General features: G+C 38.6%; 1 protein-coding gene across 10 annotated transcripts in view; it reads left to right on the top strand.

Moving 5' to 3' along the window:
* The window catches only part of LOC112576706 (WD repeat-containing protein 7-like), a 44050-nt gene extending 24647 nt beyond the window's left edge, over positions 1–19403 (top strand). For 5 of the 10 annotated variants that reach the window (XM_025259368.1, XM_025259367.1, XM_025259366.1 and 2 more), the window contains 14 exons: positions 143–347; positions 2371–2502; positions 4708–5091; positions 6009–6216; positions 6737–7012; positions 7234–7462; positions 10312–10498; positions 10711–10911; positions 12870–13071; positions 13305–13575; positions 14431–14513; positions 14622–14724; positions 15408–15512; positions 16178–16363. In XM_025259368.1, coding sequence (XP_025115153.1) covers positions 143–347; positions 2371–2502; positions 4708–5091; positions 6009–6216; positions 6737–7012; positions 7234–7462; positions 10312–10498; positions 10711–10911; positions 12870–13071; positions 13305–13575; positions 14431–14513; positions 14622–14724; positions 15408–15512; positions 16178–16363 — 2772 coding nt within the window. Of the gene's footprint in view, positions 1–142; positions 348–2370; positions 2503–4707; positions 5092–6008; positions 6217–6736; positions 7013–7233; positions 7463–10311; positions 10499–10710; positions 10912–12869; positions 13072–13304; positions 13576–14430; positions 14514–14621; positions 14725–15407; positions 15513–16177 lie in introns of all 10 variants that reach the window. The other 5 variants (XM_025259370.1, XM_025259369.1, XM_025259363.1 and 2 more) reach the window with 4 other exon arrangements.
* Positions 19404–20853: the final 1450 nt, after the last annotated feature.

Genomic DNA, 20853 nt, shown 5'->3' with positions numbered 1-20853 from the left:
ACAGTAACTCAAAGCTAAAAATTCCTGTACCTTACTGTAGTAATTTAACTCGCATACACATGCATGCATGCACATAAATATGTATCTTAGAGCTACTCATTCCGAAAAAAAATGTGTATGCCATTTATCTTCATTCTTTCAGGCCCTCAAACGGCGCAATTTTGCAACGTTCAGAAACCTGGCTCAGCAGAAACTACAGCAGAGTGTGACACAGCAGTCCTCTGCACAGGGGCCAAGAATGGAGTTGATAAAACCCACTGGCTTTCCACTTCTGCTTCAAGGCATCCGTACAAATGCCAGTGATACCAATTTTCATGTCATGTTTTTTGACACAGAAGCTTTAATAGGTAAAAACTTAGTACTCAACATTAGTACTACAGCTAGAACAACAATAATAGTTGATTTAAATAGGCCTATCCCCTACAAGTGCAATAGTGTGAGAAAGAACAGCATAGCATTTTCTAGAGAATGCCCCCCCCCCCCCAAAAAAAAATAAAATAAAAGGTAGATAAATAGCTGAAAATATGGGCTTGTGATACATAACAAATAATTTGACATTAGATAGTAAAGTTATGTAAGAATAACCCTGACATTTTCTCCATGGTCAAGCATACCACATAACCTCAGAAAAAATTGCAGTCTTATAAAGTGGGAAATAGCTTTCTTCATATCATTGATATCTTGGAAGTTAAATGATTTTCCTCATTGTGAAAGCTTTTATGTTTAAGACCAACCTGAATGCCTTGCATTTTTTTCAGATATCAGTAGATATAGTCGATATAAAACTAACCTGTAAAATTCAGCCTCCAAAACCCGTTCATTAATTATTCGCTACAATTTGCACCTGGGATCAACGAGCGCTGATAACAATGTACTACATCATGTTGGTGCACCATTCACAGCATTGCCTGCAGTCAACACCAATCAGAGAAAGAGAATGAGCAACTGTTTGGATTATTCGGACGCTGATAGTCTGCATTTCTCGTGGTTCTGAAAAACTGCTACTTTAGCATGAAAAATACAGACTTTCAACGTCCAAATAACCCACACCATTGCTCTGATTGGTGTGGACGGCTGGCATTGGTGTGAATGACATACACTGTTAGTGGCGCTCGTTGATCACAGGTACAAATTGCATACTTTGCTAGCTGATAATTAATTAACGGATGAGTTTTGGAAGCTGAAATTTACAGGTTAGGTTTATATCACCTATACCTGCAGATATCTACAAAAAATGCAGACCATTCAGATAGGTCTTTAAATGGCATTCCTTATATCATTGAAATCTTGTATGTTAAATACTTTTAACAAGCATGCTAGTGTTATAAATAGGGGCATTTCTTTTGTAAAGAAGACATCAGAAATATAGACTTATTATGCTTTACTGTAAGAATGGTTGGAGAAAATAAGTTTGGTTTTATTCTTTGTACTGTACCAGATGACACGACTGTGACGTTCACCCTACTAGCTATCCAGTTCCAACAGTCTGCTCCCGATTGGTCAAAGTTGACCAATGAATAGGAAGCACACAACCATCTTACCCCACTCTGTATCCTGTCTACCCAGTGAGTTCACATCTCCAGGTTTTTGCCTGGCTTCAGACAAATCAGTCATGTTTTCAGCTACTTTTTCTTGGCAGTGTCATGGAAAAGTGTTGTATTGTGTTGCCACGAAATTGCCTGGTAACTTGCATATTTGCTGTCTTAACATGCCTGTCATGTTTTGTCACCTCATCCTGTGGTATTTGCCACTCCTAGTCTGAGGAGAGAGGAGTGCAGGTGGTTACAGACAAACCATGAACTCAGCATAAAAGGATGTCTTACTCTGTTCAGATTCATTCTATAGCTTTAAAGGACAACAAAGGAAAGGCTAGACAGCCAGAAATGCTTCTTCCCTCACTATCAAGTACCAGCAGTGTGATGAGACCACTATAGTAAGCTGTCGGAGCAACAGCACAAACTTTCTTCTTGTGCCACGGTGCTTGTAACATCCCATTCTTTCCAAATATGAGTCTTGGCTTTGTATCCTAATGTTCGTTCACTTGATGGCACACCTTTTTTTTTTTAACAACTTGATTTATCCCCTGGGGCAATTCATATGAGAACTCCCTGGTAAGATGAGGAGAAGATAGCTGGAATTGGGTAGCTAATAGGGTAAATTCCACATAGTCATGACATGGTAAGTATTCAAAGAAATTTTACCATCAAAAATGATGCATAAAGATTTTTTGGAAAGTACAGTGAAATATGCATGAGAAAATTTTCCTTTTAATTAGTGTTGAATGTTAGTTTTCTAGTGTTTCGAAGATATGTTATAAGGCACAATTTTGTATATAAACTAATTCAGAGTAATTTGCATTATGTGATTCAGTTCAGCTGTTGACTGAAGAGTTTGCCACATTATCACCGGCTGACTTGGAGGCTCATGGGCTAATGATGTCTGCACCTGAACGCCAAGCTGCCATTCCCAGTGATATAAATGATGCTCATCAGAAACTAGCAGGTAACACTTTTAATAGTTTAATCATATGGCTAAAATTTATCTTTTGTTGACAAAAAAATGAATGGGGTATGGAAAGATTGTCAGTTCATTTATGTATAATTTATTTTTGTTTAATTTTGCAGGCTATTTGAGATGTATAATAGAGAAGAGACACACATACCATTATAGAATAGGGTAATGGTTTTTGTAAATACAACAGATTTCCACAAAACAAGTACACATTGCCCAGCACAGCCATCCTATATACAAACATGGTCTAAGGTTGAAATCCATAGTCATAAATATTGCTACTTTCAAAAAAAGGTATCCCATAAGGATTAAAGCATAAAAATTGAACCTTATATGTAGATGGATACTGATAGTAGAAGTTGAAATAAATATTGTGGGTAAATATGCATATTTGAGCATATCAGTATGAAATGGACCATACCTTCAACACACTCTTGCTATTTCAATACAGTACAATAGGGATCAGTCAGAGCTTTAGATGCTTTATCAAATAAAGTGCATAATGTTGTTCAAAATACTTTAACTGTGATTGATTTAGCCAGTCATCATATGTCCAGGGAGTATGTATAGTAATCATAGTGAAATATAAGTGCCATTTTAATGAAAACAACGCATGCCATTCTTGATTCAGCTCGAGAGTGACTGCTCCTGTCATCTACTGTTGTTCCCATCTGTCATCTTTCTGTTGTTGCCAGCAATTTTCATTGATTTCAATGTCAACTGTTCATAGACAGCCATGTGTCTGCTTGTCTTTCTTTACCCTGTGGACATAAATTAACACTTGTACTGAGCGTCTTGAGTTGTGCAAACTAGAATTATTTTAGTAATTATGTCTCCTGAGATTTGTGTCTTTCAAATAGTTCAACAATCTGTAGACTCTGCTTTGCCATAACTACCAACCTTACTGTTACCCTTTTAATGCAGTGTTGTTGTGGCATGCTTGCATGCAACATTCTCTTTTTTTTGGCCTTGTATTTCTGTCTATTGTTATATCTCTGTATAATTAGATGCTGAATGTCCCTGGGGTGGCCCAGTGGTGTAACTGTTAGCACCTGTCACCAATACAGTGAGAGATGACTGTCCTGGGTTCAGCTCTCGTCTTGGGCAGGCTATTCTTTCTCTGCATGTGGCATCTGTTTACAGACTGACCGCCTTGCCATGATATAGCCTTAGTTGCTGGCTCCACGTAAAACACCAATTTCCACCACCCCCCAATTCCTCACTGAATGTCCCCAGATTCTGGGTCAGCATGCAATTCCAACCTTGTACTCCTTAGTGACTTCAATTTTAATTTTGACTGAATGTTCAAGCTTGCATTGATTATGAGATTGCCACACTGTTCTAACATTGTCTTCCTGGCCTTGTCCCAGCGTATCTGCATCTGCTGCTGGCACTAACCACCTGAGTTGATCTCTTCAGTCTGCTTATGTTGCTTACATCTGCCACACATCTCAAGCCCTACTAATTGAAATTTTTTTTCCCTTTTCTCTTTGAACTGTTTGAAGCCTTCAAATCTGGCCTAAAAAATCGATCTCTTAAGAAATATCTTGCATAATCAAGAGTACTGTTCTACTCAGTCTTCAGTTCTTCATCAGTGCACTTATTTCATGTTTTTTTCATAGTGTCATCTGTTTGTTGATGCTTATGTTTCTGGTATAGCTGGCTGTCAGTTCGTTTTATTCATGTGCAGAAAATTTCCACTTAGAGAAATGTGCTTTACAAATTGAGCTTTTATTATTTGTTTCTTGATATGTTCATAAACAAGAACTGTGTTTGATTACCTGCTGTCTCTATTTTACATACATAAATGAAACTATATGTACAAAATATCTTTCTGACAAGGGACACCCAAATACTGTTACCAGATTAATCATGCACATAGATCATGAAGTAACATTGTTTCCAGTGCCTGTCATCTGTCATAATAGTCGGCATCAGTGCTTAATAACTCTAAAGAATCCATCAAGAAAAATAGGTGTTCTCCTGCATTCTCCTAGTGTACTGTTGCTTCTAACATCCCTCTCAAACACATGAATCTGACTTAAACACTTTTGTATGTACCTTTTCGGTATGTTTATAAATTTATGGATGCATTTACATCATGTGCATAAAAAAATTGGGAAGGAATGGAAGAGGGGTTGATAGGGGATTTTGAAAGGTTTTTTTTCAGGAAAGATGCATTTGATAACTTTGCAGGTTTTATTGCCAAAGCAAAGGAAAAAGCAGAGAATGTTGGTCAGAAAATTCAGGCTAAGATGGATCAGGCATCTTTGCAGCCAGTTGTAACACAGCCTCAGCAGAGTGTTGACCCAAGCCTACCCAGTAAATCTAGCCTGCCACAAAGTAATGGGGTAGTACCAGCAACAGTACCAAGTAGCCAGCCAGAGAATGTCTTGACGCAAGAGCCAATGACCATGGACATTGCTCAGCTCTTCATGTCTTGCCTACATGCCTGGGGCCTGGACCCTGATCTGGACCGTTTGTGTACAAGCAAACTAGGTCTGCTCAAACCAAGCTGTCCAATCTCTTTTGGAATGCTATCTCGAGATGGTCACATGTCACTTATGCTGCCTGGTAAAGGTCATTTTCTTTCAGATATATTTACATTTTTCTTTAGATTTGTTTGCAGTGTATTATATCTTGCTTTACCTACATGTACCGCCATGTACCCCTTTTAACCCTGCACTATAATATTGTCACAGTGCTATTGTTTAAGGAAACTAGTCCTTGCAAACAGCAGGCTATGATGACTTTATAGACTGCTTTCCCCTTGGATTTTATCAGAGAGGTATAAACTCAAGAATGTTCTAAACGGCACTGACAAGGGGTGACCTGACTTCATTTGGCGTTTGCTGAGTAAATTTGGACTGTGTGTAATAATACAGTCCATTGTGACCAATCTTGTTGATCCAATCTGTACTTGTTTCTGTTACATCCCTTGAAAATTGTTGGTTCCACGTTTCTTTTTTAAAGATTGGGTAATGCTCAGTGCAAGACACTATGACTATTTCCATCAACCATTTTTCAAAGTACAAATCTATACCATCACCAGAAAGAGGTAAATAATACAGACATGGATATGTTCATGTTGTCAAAGAGGTAAATAATACAGACATAGATATGTTTATGTTGCCAAAGAGGTCAATAATACAGACGTAGATATGTTCCTGTTGTCAAAGGGTGTCTGCGGACAAATAAGACATTTCCATTTTATTAACAAAAAATGTGCATCCCCCTGTAGTCCTAAGCGTTTAGTGCAGGAGCTAAATGCTCCATACATCATCTCAGTGTAGTGTCCAAGTCTGCAATGCCATGCCATGCCATGCCATGCCATGCCATGCTATCTTTTAATTTTAGTAATATTGTAGTATACAAGTCTGGAATGCTACATTTTATCTCATAATATTGTACATGGTGCAAGAAAAATATGTTAAAGAAAGCTTCTATAAAATAAAACATTGAAATAAAATATTTGTCATTATTACTATTACTGTTAGGCTGGCAAAGAAATATCCTCAAGATCCCTGCCAGATTAAATGAAAAGGATGACTTTCAAAGCAGCTTTGTGCCAACTGCAGTGTCAGCAGTGAACTCAGATCATAAGGGTTTGTCTTCACCTAATAGACAAGAGTCTCAGAAAGTGAAGAAGCCCACTTTGCTTGCTCAGCGCATGGGAAGTGTGCCTTTTGATGATGTTGCCTACAGGTATGTTTCTGCTACTTCTTTTCTGCTTTTCTGCTTTTCCAATGTCAGAGAGGTTTCAGATTATTATTGTGCATGCTGTTTTTCTGTGTATTGCATGCATGGTAAATAATGTCTTAGGAAGTACAGCATATTTCTTTCCAGTACCCTTCATACTAGTTTTGATTACAGATCATAAAGCTACTTAGTCATGATCTATGTCTCCAGCATTTGGATTATGTGCCAGCTAGCTTTGCCACTAAACAGCTGTGGAATATTTCCAGTAAAAAGCAGTGTGTGTTCACTAGATCTTTCATGTCCACAAAAAACTTGTATAACCAAAAAGAAAAGAAAAAAAAGGAAGGCAGCAATTTAAAATTAAAAGATATGATGCAGACAGTTGGCCCATCACTGTTTCCTACTTGATGTTAAATTTATATTGGTAATATTGGTAGCATTTACACTGACTACTCAAGAGGTACTCATGTTTTCATTAGTGAGATCTGTAGTAGCTTTCTTTGAACTTTTTCCTTCTTTTTTATAGCACAGATGATACCGACAGTGATGGAGATCACCGAGTGACAGAAGATAAAGTCACTCAACCAGAAGCAGAGCAGCGGACTTCTCCTGGCCAACATACACAGAAAACAATGTCCACCATCAGTCAAACAGATGCAGAAGATTTGGCTGTGAAAGCGCGCTGGCAGATATCATCAGCTATCACAACCCAGCATTTGCTTAGTGTTATTTCTGTGGCCAACACTCTCATGTCAATGAACAGGGCTACTTTTATACGAGGACAACTGCCAGCCAGCAAGAGGTAGATGAATGTTACTTACTTGATTTTCTTTAGCAATAAAATATCAAACCCTTGTGTCCAGACAAGTGTCAAACTTTTTTCATCATATTTAGAGTTCAGGAATTAGATCAAGGTGCATGCTTAATGAAAACTATGGGTTCTCCAAATCCTGGAAAGGAAATTTCAGCAATATGCCAGTTTTCAACAGAGGATGAGAGTATGCAATGTGGGAAATGTTTCAGAAACTTTTCAGCAGCAGACTACCGAGGAGTGACTAGTCTTGAGCACGAAGTTGATGGTGGGGATGATGATGATGGAGCAGAGGCAGCAGCACAGTCTCAGATAAAGCAGGGATGGAGTCTTCTGGCAGCTTTGCATTGTGTCTTGTTGCCAGAGCTCATTGGCACAGAACACTACAAGGCTCCACAGTTGGAAATGCTGGCTAGACGCTGGCAGGACAGATGTCTGGAGGTAGGTGCATGCGTGTATACATGTGTTTGTCTGGAGGTAGGGTGGGGTGTTTGTGTGTGTATTTGGAGGCAGGTCTGTGTGTACTTGTGTTTCTCTGGAGGTAGGTATGTGTACATGTTTGGAAGTATGTGTACATGGCCTTGGACATCCCCCCCATTTGTTAGTTTGTTTGTTAGTGAGGATGTCGGTAGCATCACGTTAATAGCAAAACTACCTGTGCGCTCGATGAGATGAGAGACACACCCAACCTTCCCGGAACGGAAGAGCATGTAGGCACATATGATGCCTGCATTCTCGTGTTACTAGGTCAGTCTAGACTAGTAGCATGGCTCGGAAAGCCATTGAGTAAACCCAATATAAAAACCGGAGTGGAGAGGCTTGGGCACCACCACTCTGTATATGCCCTTTAAAGTAGATAGCTCGGCTGCGGACGGACATGTCTATGCAGCCTTAATCACCCTACTACCTACGAGGCATGAGAACGGCATCCAGCGCTCAAGGCACAATTGTGGCCCGCTTCATTGTCCTTCCGGGTACATGGTTTTTTCTGGAGGCAGGCATGTGTACATGTGCTTATCTGGAGATATGGTCTCTTGTACATGTGTTTGGAGGTAGATATGTGTACATGGCTTGACAACACAATCAAAGGGCTGGAATGTACAGGATCAGATGTGAAGTCTTGAATAACCAGCGGCAAACTGAAATCAAAGGAGGATATCCCCATTGTTCTATGATCTCCCATAAGAGTCAAAACTCAAGACCACCATATAGCTCATATTTGCTGTGCAGTAGATGCAGCTATTCATCAGCCCTTAGTTCATTTCTTGATGTTTAGGTAACAAAAGAACTGGTTTGTTTGCTCATTCTTTCCAGACTTAATTTTACCAACTCTCTAACTCGCTGGCTATCTACACCACATAAAAAAATCAGCTGCATGCCTTGTTACCAACTCAAAGTGTCATAATGTCACACCTCATCTTCTTCTCCATACATTCCACTGGATGCCTGTTCGAGCCCAAGTTGATTTCAAGCTGGCTGCGATATGTCATAACTTTATTTGTGGCTCATATCCTGCCTCTATGTCTCTTCACTGTCTTTTTTTCATGAAGACACTTTCATTCTTCAGCAGACCACACTATCCTATGCCTGCCAAAAGTTTGCACCAAGAGGTTTGGTGAGCCCTATTTCTCTTATGCTGGACCCAAATTTTAGAACTTGCTGCTATTCTCTTCATACCATTCAGCCTGTTCCAAGTTTCAAGAGGCCATTATAGAAAAATACCTCTTACAGTAGCTCCTTTCTTACTGTATTCCAGTGTTGTCTACGTGTGTGTGTGTCTAATGAGAGAGAAAATAAGTGCTATTATTTTACTCTCTTCCCTATCAGTTGTATTTCTGGTGATATGATATGCAGAGAGGCTGGGATTCCATGCTACATAAGCATCTGAATTAACTGTTGATGCCTTACCAACAGAAAGGGTTCATTTGTTCTCCTTATACAGTCCTCCATTCAGTCCCACATATTTCAGATTCTGGGCATTACTCATTTCTTTTCTGACTATCCTGGATTCTGTTCTATCTTTACAGATAGCTCCAAAGTTCCTGTCACTGAAGCAGCAGTTCCATCCTGCAAACCACAACGTGCTGCTTCAGCCCTACTGGCGGATTGCTGCACTATTTTCACTGTAGAACTTAACGCCATCTTCCTAGCCTTGCAGCACGCTCACCGCTTTTCAAAGCACAACTTTTTGATAATATCAGAGTCCCTATCTGCCCTCCATGCTCTTCTCTTCAGTCTTTTTGACTACCCTTTTGTGGTCCAATTTCACAAAATTCATATGGCTTTCATTCATCGCCCCTAGCCATTCTGATATTACTGGCAATGTGAAAGCGGACCAAGCACTCAAGGCCGCTTGCCAATCTCCTGGTCAGTTGAAACCACTAGTATCATCTGATGGCGTCTATCTTCACGGCCTATATTCAGTCCCTGTGGCAACGTCACTGGGACGCTTTGGTCAAAAACAAGCTACACGCCATCCTTCCCTGTTATTCTGATTGCCTACCTTCCTGCCACCCTCTGCGGTGGGAGGAGGTGGTCCTTACTAGATTAAAGTTAGGACACACCTATGCCACACAAGGACACCTCTTACGAGGTGAACCACCACCAGTTTTTGTCCACCGGTAAGTTTTTTTTACAGCAAATTATTTGTTTTCTTTGTTCAGGTCCATCCCATTGGCAGCAGTCTTTACATTTTTAAGGAAGATAGGACTCTACCATCAGATTGAAGATTATGTTCTGATAACTGTTGTCTCTTGGTTTGTTTGGTTTGTTGGTGGCTTTTTGGGCCACAAGCACTCCTTTTTACACTTTACCCACTCTTTTACATAATGTTTACTTCTTGTGTTGGCTTTTTTAAAGAATGTTATGGTTATATCACTTAGAGGTTTTAGTCCCTAAACTTTTTAAGGTAAGATTACTTTTTGTTGCTTTGTTATATCCTTAGTTATAACATGGCGTTGAACACAAGCAAAAGTCAAGACAGTGAAGCTGTAAGTGATCTCTTCTCTGTCGTGCAAACGCACAGCCATGGAATTCACAAGGGAACTAATGAAACTAGGCAAAGAGTTGGGTCTTGAAGGAGATGAATTAAGAAAGAGAAAGAGCAGATGGAACCATCTTACTTTTTCCTGTACCACCCTGCTTCTTTTAATCAGCTGATTGTTGCAGTAATTGTTAAGATTCTAGTAAAATCGACTTTGTATAGTTTTAAACAGCAGATTTTCTGTGTGAATGTTCTCAGTTTTATGTAATCAGTTTTTGTGTCATTTTTCCATTCTTTCATATTTTAGATTCGTGAGGCTGCACAAGCACTTCTTTTGGCTGAACTGCGGAGAATTGGGGCCGAGGGTCGTAAACGTGTCATTGATGATTGGTCACCTTTCCTACCTACCTATGTAGATCCAACTCTCAGTATTCTAGGTGAAACAACAAAGGAAGAAGAAGAGGAGGAAGATGATGAAGATCAGATGCTTGGAGGTTCGACTTAAAAAAAAATTTGTATACTTTCCTTGCATACAAGACCTAAATTTTGAACTAAATCTATTTTAAAAATTGGATCAGTTTTCACAAAATGAAACATAGTTGTGTGGTAGGTACAGTGTATTATATAGAAGAAGTAACTGCTTGACAAGTACTTAATACATTAGAGCTAAAGAATTTATCACAGATGATTTTTATTAATTCAACAGGTGATATGCCAGCAAAGATGTCAGTAACCTTTGACAGTCGACGAAGGCAGGCCACAGCTATCGTGATGCTGGGTGTGATTGGTGCAGAATTTGGACAAGAAATAGAACCCAGCCGACGCAGAGTCCAGGATACCAAAAAGACTAAACTTAAAAGTCAAGAAGGTTTTAGTCTTTCCAACTACTCCCTGTCACGTCACACAAGTGAGTTCAGTGGCTTACCTCCCAGGACCTGTGTTAGTGTGTTATTCTGACTGCTTTCAGAGTGACTTATGTACACATGTACACATGTGTGCACATACACAGATTTTTATATTTTCACAGTTTACAGGGCAGACTGTTGGTCAGTGGTTTTCTCCAAATGTTCCAGTTTCCTCCACCCTGTTTGTGTCTGTTTTACTTTGTGTGTGTGTGTACATGTATCTAAAGTTCTTTAAGCCTGGCTTTGGGAATTTATAATCTATCTATTCCTCTTCGTGCATCAGGTTGCACATAAGGCCTCAACTAGAGTCCACCACCAATGTCGATTGGCTGAAACCCGCTCCAGGTGACCCCATGTCCAGCCCTTTCCTTTCATCTCCCTTTCCAAGTTTCTTCACCAAGTTTCCTTTGGGCTGCTTCGTTTTCTTTGGCCGCCTGGAGTCCATTGTAGGGCGACTCTGGAGAGGTCTGCTGTCTGCTGGCCGAGCACATGTCCAATCCATTGCCAAGGCCTTTGTTGAATCTGCATGGTGATGGGCTCGGTTTCAGTGCTTTATAAACTGTATAAATATTCATTGTTACCATTGCATTCTCGGCTCTCAGAAGAAGCTTGATGACTGGCGTGACCATCAACATCAAAAAGACAGAGGTTATGCGGGTCAACATCAAGCAAGAAGCCCCACTCCAACTACATGAGTAATGTATTACAGAGTCTGATTGTTTCACCTACCTCGGCAGCATGGTCAGCAAAGATGGAGGTACAGATGAAGATGTAAGAAGCCAAATAAATAAAGCAAGGCTTGCATTCCACTCCCTGTGACCTATCTGGAACTCCAGACTTTATCTCTACACACCAAGATCCGCATCTTCAACGCAAATGTAAAGTCAGTCCTATATGGATCTGAGATACGGCGTGTGACAAAAACCATCGCCAACAAGATCCAGACATTCGTCAACAGATGTCTGCACCACATTCTCAACATCAGATGGCCAAGATCTCCAATACAGACCTGTGGGAGAGAACCAACCAAAAACCTGCCAACCAAGTCATCAAGAAGCGGAAGTGGGGCTGGATTGGTCACACCTTGTGAAAGCCGGCCGACAGTTTAACAAGACTCAATCTCTGGGCTGGAACCCACAGGGGAGGCGCAGGTTTGGTAGACCCAGACAGACATGGAGGAGATCGATCCTCAGCAAGGCGGAGGCAGCTGGCATGACATGGTCCCAACTGGCGTGGGGTAGTTGCAGCCCTATGCTCCACTGGGGGTGATTAGGAACAGAAGAAGAAAAAACTGTTGCATTCTCATTTCTCTATGGAATTATCCAAACTGGAAAATTATTTCCAGTGCCATTCACACAGCAATATCAGAATCTCATAAACAGAAGGGATCATGATGAAATATTTTGATATCAGGATTTTATAATGTTGCACAGATTGACACTGTAGTCTGATTTTTGGGAATAAAAATCCTTCTTCAATGCTTTCTGTTATTCTGAATTTTTTTTCTCTTTCTAATTATCCATTTTGGAGAAATGCAGAATAGGCTAGCTGTCATCCTTATAAAATGAGCAAAAGTTTGGCCACAGTTCTTATGAATGACTTGCTTCTATTCACAGGACATGATCATTAAGTTAGCTGAACACATAATCTGCATAGAATGCATCTACTTGTTTCCATTTCCAATGTCAGAGAGGTTTCAGATTATTATTGTGCATGCTGTTTTCTTTTCACATTTTAGGAGTATGTCCCACAATTTTATGAACCACTTTTATTACTTAAATGTATGTCCTCTTTGAGGCATGGAGGCTTAATTACAGGCATTCTAGACTTCTGAGAAACAAAGTCGGACTACATTTTAGACCATAGTATATTGTTTAAATGAGTAGTTCATTATGCCTGATGAAATTCGAGGTAATATAGGACCATTATAGATCATGCATGCATATTGACATTTGTTTAGGACTGTCTATGACAGGCAAGGCACTCACTTTTCTTCTGCTAACTCCACCAAGTCCAAAGCTGCCAGCATACACACCTATCAGGCGAGCAGCAATTGATCTCCTAGGACGAGGTTTTACAGTCTGGGAACCATACCTAGATATATCTGCAGTTCTCATGGGACTTCTGGAACTGTGTGTTGATGCTGACAAAATTGTGCCTTCGTAAGTTGAAAACTATTTGCATTTTTTGCTTTAAGACAAAACCATGTGCAGAGAGCACTCTAAGTAATCCATTCACAGAACTCATTAACACCTCAGAATCAAAATTGCTAAATAAAAAGATGATCTGAGAATGAAGCCTGTCACACAGTCTAAAGTAATCATTAGTTTTCAGTTCTTCAAATGAGTGGTAAACATGAAATGAGTTCTACTGTTAAAATTTTTGTCTGATTCAGAGTGACATTTGGATTGCCTTTAACACCTGCAGCAGATGCATGTCGTACAGCAAGACACGCTCTGACACTGATTGCTACAGCAAGACCACCAGCCTTTATCATCACTCTAGCCAAAGAGGTTGCTCGCTATAATGCCATGGCACAGAATGCTCAGTCCCAACATGCGCAGATGCACAATTCAGTTTTGGTGAGGGCTTCTTCAGAAATCCTTCATGTCATTGAGATGCTGGTTGAAAAAATGCCAAATGATGTTGCTGATCTGATTGTGGAGGTAAGGATTTGACCCTGATCCATTTGATTATTCGGTAACTGCTTTGATGTCTGTAACATCCAAATGAGTCAGAGTTGGTGCTTATACTTTGCTAGTAGCATAACCAGATACTAGGGAACTACATACATATTGTTTCTTGAAAATATGTTGTTATTTCAGGTTCAGACTACTCACAGTTTGTTTTTTAATTCATGAGCTGTAGTCAGTCAGATATTGTATTATTGTTTTACACCACTGCAATAGATTAGAATAATTGCTCATAAAGGGACATGTTGCTCTTGCTAATTTCAGCAAGGGACCAGAGAGAGAAGCACCAAACAACCTGTAAACTTTGCCCTTCTCAAAATATAACCTGCATTATCTCTTCAGTGAGGCTAAAGCCAATAAAACCAATAAAATATAACCTTTTCTTAAAAAAAATGAATTATCAGATGAGATCCTATATTTTTGTCAAATAAAGAATTTCAGCTGTACCTCTGACCTTACCTGACCTATGAGGAAAGGACAAGAAATACCAAAGGATGGCTCTTGCTGAGGAATGCCAAACACTTACACTGTTTTCTGTGAAAACATTTCTCAGTTGTGCCCACTGTTTCATGTTGTCACTTTACGATGTAGGAGACATCAAAACCTTTAGCGTTCCCTTGTGGCATTTTACTTAGCTGTGTGTATGTAGAGGGAGATTTAAAGTCTAGTTTGCAATCTTTTTGTATCTGAAATTAATGGACTATCTTAAAAAAATGTTGAGGATATAGTCACAAAATTAAACATGTTTTGCTTGGAAAAATATCTTGCTGATTTATTTGCCTTTGTTGTGTGATATAAAGTTGTTTAAGATGTGTCTCTTTGCACTAGGTCATGGATGTTACAATGCATTGCCTTGACCTAAATCAGCTGAAAACTCGGGGTCTTCAGGAACTGTTCCCAGCAATATGCAGGTCTGTTTTGAAGTCACAGTCGGTCATTCGGTTAGTCAGTTGGTCCTTGACTTTTCAGCCACTTTTTTTTTAGTTAAAAAAATTATTTAAGATACTTTCTATCCACAGATTTAGCATGGTGTCCTACTGTCCCCAGACCAGAAGGATATGGGTGGGTTCCAAAAGTGGAGGATTGGCATTATATGAAATGAAACAACATGCAAAATGTCAGGTGAGGTTTTCACCTTTTTTGAAAGACAGCATGAGAACATTTTCTGTAATATAAAGAAGGGTTCATCCTAGTTTTTGTAGTCTGAAGAAAATTTAGAGAAACGGGAAGTTGCTTCTCAGACCTGAAAAAGAATGACTTTGATATGCAGTTTCATGCATATGAACAGCTTCCACAAATGAAAAATGAAAATCCATCATCTCCAAAAAATATTTCAGTCAAAATGAACTCAGTTGTAATCTAGATACTGAATACTCTGATATAACCTTAAAGTACATCATGGTTAAACACACACACATGCACATGCAAACCTTCAGTAAAGACAGCCATAATTCTTACATTTTTAAAGAACATTTCTTAAACTTGTTTTATTCTGTATGAGCCATTTTATTTGTGGATTAAATTTGAATGAAAGTGAAGAGATTGGAGATCTTCAAAGTTTGCAAAAAAATAATTGGTAATGATCAAACACGAATATACGTATCTCAAAAATAGTTTTCAACCTACATGCAAGTGGACTGTTAAAGATTCTTCAAAGTTTTATTAGAAAAATGACAGAATTCAAATGCATTAAAATGTGTGATGCTTACCTCACTAGTCAATAGATTTCCTGTACAATGTTCCAAGATGGGTTAGAGTAATAGTAAATGTAAAATTGCACAGTTAAGTGATGTTTGTGCTTGCAGATGATACAAGCCCATCATGGACCTGTCATTGCTATTGCTGTAAGTCCCGATGGCAAGTACCTGGCAACTTTCTCACACAAGGATCAAAAACTCAAGTTCTTCCAGGTAATTTTTCCCTAAAAGAAACGTATAAGAAATCAGTAGAGTAAAATTGAAATCATTCCTAGGTCGTGTTGGTAAAAGAAGGACCTCTCTCTTATATCTAGAGATGACTTTCTGGCTCAGATTGAGAATTGGAATAATCAGGGCCAACATTTGAGAATCATGGGCGATTTTCTTTTGAAGCTAGTGAATTAGCATGGACTCTGCTGCACAGTCACTTGTGTAGGCACCAGAGGAAGAGCATAAGCTGTCTGCATCTGGGAATTCCTTTTATGGTGATTATCTTCCAGTCTGGGTGAGAGGGATAGGAGAGTCTCAAAATAAGTGATAAGTAGCAATGGAGGGATAACTGAATTATCTGATCAGCTTAGAAAAGATCAAAAGAATTATTACAGAAGATTACCTACAGTTTGATTAGATGGATAGAATATGTGACAAAAGGATGAAAGGAAGTTCTGAGAAAGAGGCTTAACGAATACATAATATTAATAGACATCATGCATGTATTATGGACCTTGATACAGATGAAGCAGGAAGTAAAAATGACTTAACAGATAGAGTAAGTCTTAAACTTTTAAAACTAAAACATGAAGTGTTAAGTTGATCACATGGAACTAGCAGACGAACAACCTTCATCAGTATTGTGATTCAATATTCTTGCTTTACAGGCTGCATCATCCTCATTATTTGGCTTGGGCACCCAGCAAACCAAGTGTGTTCGACAGTTTGTTACCAAGGAAATCACAACAAATTCTATGACCAACATCTTAAAATTGGTGCGTCTTGTGTGGGTTGATAATCGCACAGTTGTGTTACTGACAGTTGATGGTTCAGAAACCAAGTACTCAGTGTAATGCCTCATACAGTATCAGTGTTGTACAAAGTAGCAGTTAAATCAACTTTTTACAGTTTTTGTGGTTCTCACATCCTCTGTTGCAAACTAAAGCATAAAGATAAATGTCAACAGACTTTCTGCTGTGTTATCATGCAAACCTTTCTTTTTTTTTTGATGGTACTATGTCACGTGTACAAAGTAGTAATGAAATATTTGTCTGCAAGATGGCTGTGGACCAACTGATGTGCATATTGGTAAAACAGACTTGTATAAACTTGTTTTGTGATATGTAAATTTTAAAACCAGATTATGTAGACTTGCTGTGTGATGCACTAAAGGTATGTACAGAGAAATGTATACATGTTTTACATTTGAGTGTATATTTATGTACAAAAAAGTATTTGACCAAAGTGAATTGAGCAATTATATTATCTTGGTGATGTACATATGGCATTTAAGTGGGAAGGATATATATTCCAGGGGCCTAATGTAGGAAGCAGTTAAATTGCAGAAATATGGTACTCCCCATAATCCTAGGTCTAAGATGAGAAACCAGAATGTATGGAGTGGTATAACAGAAAGTCCCTAGGAATATCTGGTATTTACACACAAACAGCATATTTGTGGAGAGTGAAAAAGTCCTATGGCAGTTTTAAATGATAAAGAATGTTATCAGAGGATTATTATTTTACCTGGATAGACTTAGCACATGACAACCACTTAAATCATCATCGAACAATCATACGATGACTTCAGAAGCCCTGACAGTCTGTTGTGCACTGTAAACACTCCAGCTGTTTGAGAGGGCTTATAAGGCTGACAAAACGACTATGACACCTTTGTTGTGCATGTTTTCTATATTGTCAAAGAGCTTCTGAGCTGCAGTCTGCAGAGTTTTGGCCTTATAGTTTTTGATGAACTAGCCTGTAGAAGTCATAATTTGGAGTGTTTTCCTACCCCTAAGCAGGATTATGACTCCACCTCCTCCATTTCTGGTGGCCTTTTCACCTGATCCATATGTCCATACGTGTCCATGGTTCATGGTGATATGCCTGGTGGATGTACTCCAGGGAAATTGTTTACCTTTTCGATCTGTAACCCCTCAAATAAAGCAAACAATTTATCTATCAGAAAAAGAGGGTGTAATCGGTTAATACCACTCCTGAGTGTTACAGGTATTTACAAACTTAAACATTTTAAGAATATTGAAATTTAATGTAGAGCTGAAAACATCCTGTATTTAGTCAGGTATGTGACATCTAAATCTAACAAACTTTGATCAAAGTCGAGTACAACTGATGCATTGTTGTGGAAGCATGAACAGAAAAGAAAGATTTGCAATGTCTTCTGTCCCTGTAGGTGTGCTGTGTGATTGATGCATGTTTCTGTGTAAGTGACTATGCTTCATGGACTCAAATTTGTGAATAAAAAAAAAAAAGGAGGTTACTCTTTCCCCTCTCACCTTACACACACAGACGCTTGCACTTCTAGTTACATGATGATATCTTTTTTGTCTTCTTGTTGAATATAAAACAAAACAACCTTTCAAACTTCTCTTCAGATAAATCACAAAAAGGTTATCTATTTCAAATGGGCTGTTCTGTTTGTGAAAAATGGGAGCTCAATACAGAATAAAAGTGAATAGCTTGACTATAAAACAGACATTTGAATATAAAAAGTATTTTTCAGAAAAGGAAACATTAACAATGACTTTTTTAATAAAGTTCCATTATTTTTTTATATTAAATCTTCATACATGGGTGCAAACATGACAGGAAATAATACCTCAGTCAGGGTATCAAAATTTTTGTTTAGTATCCCATTTTAAACAGAGTTAAGCAGCGGTTTAAAACACGCATTTTGAGGTGTGCAGGCAGCAAGATTATGTGTCAAAAGTTGCATAATTAATGAGCATCAAGGACATAGCAATGAGTGAGGGGAACCACTTAGTGAAGACCAGGATTTTAATATTGGTGCTTCATAAATTAGGCCCCAGGTGTGTGGGCACAAGTAGCTATGAATATGGCTTGAGACTATGTGTGTACCAAATGCTGATTTTAATGTGTCATTCTTAGTGCATAATAAGTCATGTGTGTGTGTGTAACAGGTTTAAGAGTGAAGGATATCATATGAACAAAGGAGAGGAGGGTTGTGACGACAGTTTGGCTAAGAATACTCTTCAAAAATTTTACTTCATATTCATCTCATTCTTTCACTTTGCTTCTCATATCGTTTTTTACTTCTTTTGCCTGTTGGTCACTCCCTTTTGTTTAACTCTGAGCTAGGCACTGTTGTTAATGCATTTACAAACTGTTTAACCCTTTTACAGGGTTTCTTCCTCAGATACCCATTAAATATTGTTTTTAACTCTTATGAGTAAAAGAATGCTGCAAAGCTGCCTCTCCATAATCTTTCTTGTTTTCAAGCCTACTTTTGAAAATGCAGGTGATATGCTCTAATAATGATAACAAGAGGTGCATTTTTATATCAAATATCCCCACTTTACAAACACTTTTTAAAGTTTTGAGTGTGCTCTTAGATGGTCCAGTTTTTCTCTCACCAAACTTGGTGGGTTGTGACTAGGCCTGATGCGCCTCTTTCTTTCTTTTCTCTTAAGGAGACGTTTTTTGTGTGTGGGGTTATAAATTTCAAAGAGTAAAGAGATCAGAAGTTGAGTTTAATGCTGTGGCCAGTGGACAACCAGTCCAGAATATAAAGGAGAGTGTAACATGATCTTGCTGTGAGAACAAGACTTGCTTCTGAGTTCACCTGGACTTTATGAATTAGGAGGATGAGCCACAGAGCAAAGAATTACATCAATCAAATTTAGACAGAACAAAAGTGCATAAGTGTTATTGATATGCATGAGAGATGAGAACGCTTCTTTTGGCAGATTAATGCTGTTGAAATCCTTTTGCATGATGTGAAAAAGTATGTGTGTGTATATATATAAGCAAGGGTATATAAGGTGCAATTGTTGTGATGGATGGATACCTACAATTTTATTTTAAAATTCTGGTTTACAATAAATAAATAAATTATGCATATGTAACATTGGAGCTGAAACTGGTGCTGTTTGTTGTCAGAATAGTGTGAGAGTCTGCTGTTGTTTTGCTTATGATTCTTTTGTCAGCTATGACCAGTAGTCATCACCAGAAGAGATAATGAAAGTAAAGAGAATCATTTCCTTCCTGGATAGCCCCATGCTATTTTTTTATATTGGATTCTGAGAAAGTTATATATATCACTATAGCTAACCCAAGATTAATTTCCATGACAGGGTGACATGCCCTTTCCTCAGCCAGCTGCAACTCCAGACAGGATCCAAACACAACAGTGCACCAAACTAGAATGTGATGAAAACTGTCCCGCTTATGGGACTTGGGCATGACACAACCGATCAAATAAAAAAGAAAAATCTTCTATCATAGACTCTATGGGTGAGTTTTACAAGAGTCACTGGAGTCTAAAAACAAAAATTAGTTCAAGTTCTTGGAAAAGTCAGGGAATATTTTTTTTTAATGTCAAGGAGCTTGCTTATAACAACTTTTTCTAAATGTATGCAGCCTAAAAGTAGAATTTGTTGAAATTAAATATAAGTGTTAGAAATGTCACCTTTTTTGTGTTTATATTTCAAAGAAATTGGGGATTGTATCTTATGACAGAAAGAGATGGTTATCAGTCGCATTCTCTTATTCCCCATTTGCTTCATAAGCTGACATGGTGGTGGTGAATTCACTACACCACTGTATCAGTTTCCACAATACTAGTACTTTTTTCATACCCTTTCCCCAGAGCTGGCGCTATAGGGGGATTCAGGGCCTTGGGCAAATAGAATTTCGGGGCCTTTGGAAGCTGGTACAACACGCACGCTGTACGGAGCCCCCATCAGACACGGGGGCTTGTGCTCTCGCCCCCTTACCCCCATTTCTGCTTATTGCGCTGCTTCCCAGCACATCTTCCTAAATCACTATACTCTCAGTTCTTGTTACTTGGTTCCTTTTTGTGTTTTCTGTATTTGTATTCATCATCGGTACTGCTGTTTATTCTTCCTTTCTTGACATATATGTTTAAATTATAAAATGTGACTACACCTTTAAAATTATGGGGAAGCACCAATAAAACCACAGATAATGACATTATGATTTGAAAATCTGTACATATATACAAAAATAAATGTAAAACATTACTAATACGTAAAATACTTCCAAGAAAGAGTACCACAAAAATATAAATTCATTTATCTTTTGCATTGTAGTATGATTTTAAACTCTGCCAGGATTAATTAAGATAAGTATTCAGAGGGCAATTCAGTTGCAGCTCGATTAAAATTTGTACACAACAAAACAGGCTTCTACATTCATGTCTCATTCATTCGCACAGCCCATTCAAAAGTCGCACGGCTGAAACAACAAAAAGACAACCGCAGACGTGCGATCTGTAAAAATGCTGAAGAAATTGGTGGGAGACAGAGAAAGACTTCAGCTTCCGGAGAAGGCAGAGGCGTTG

Source organism: Pomacea canaliculata, linkage group LG12 (genome assembly GCF_003073045.1).
Source record: "Pomacea canaliculata isolate SZHN2017 linkage group LG12, ASM307304v1, whole genome shotgun sequence".
NCBI classification, from domain to species: domain Eukaryota; kingdom Metazoa; phylum Mollusca; class Gastropoda; order Architaenioglossa; family Ampullariidae; genus Pomacea; species Pomacea canaliculata.
This window is presented reverse-complemented; position numbering and strand designations above follow the sequence as displayed.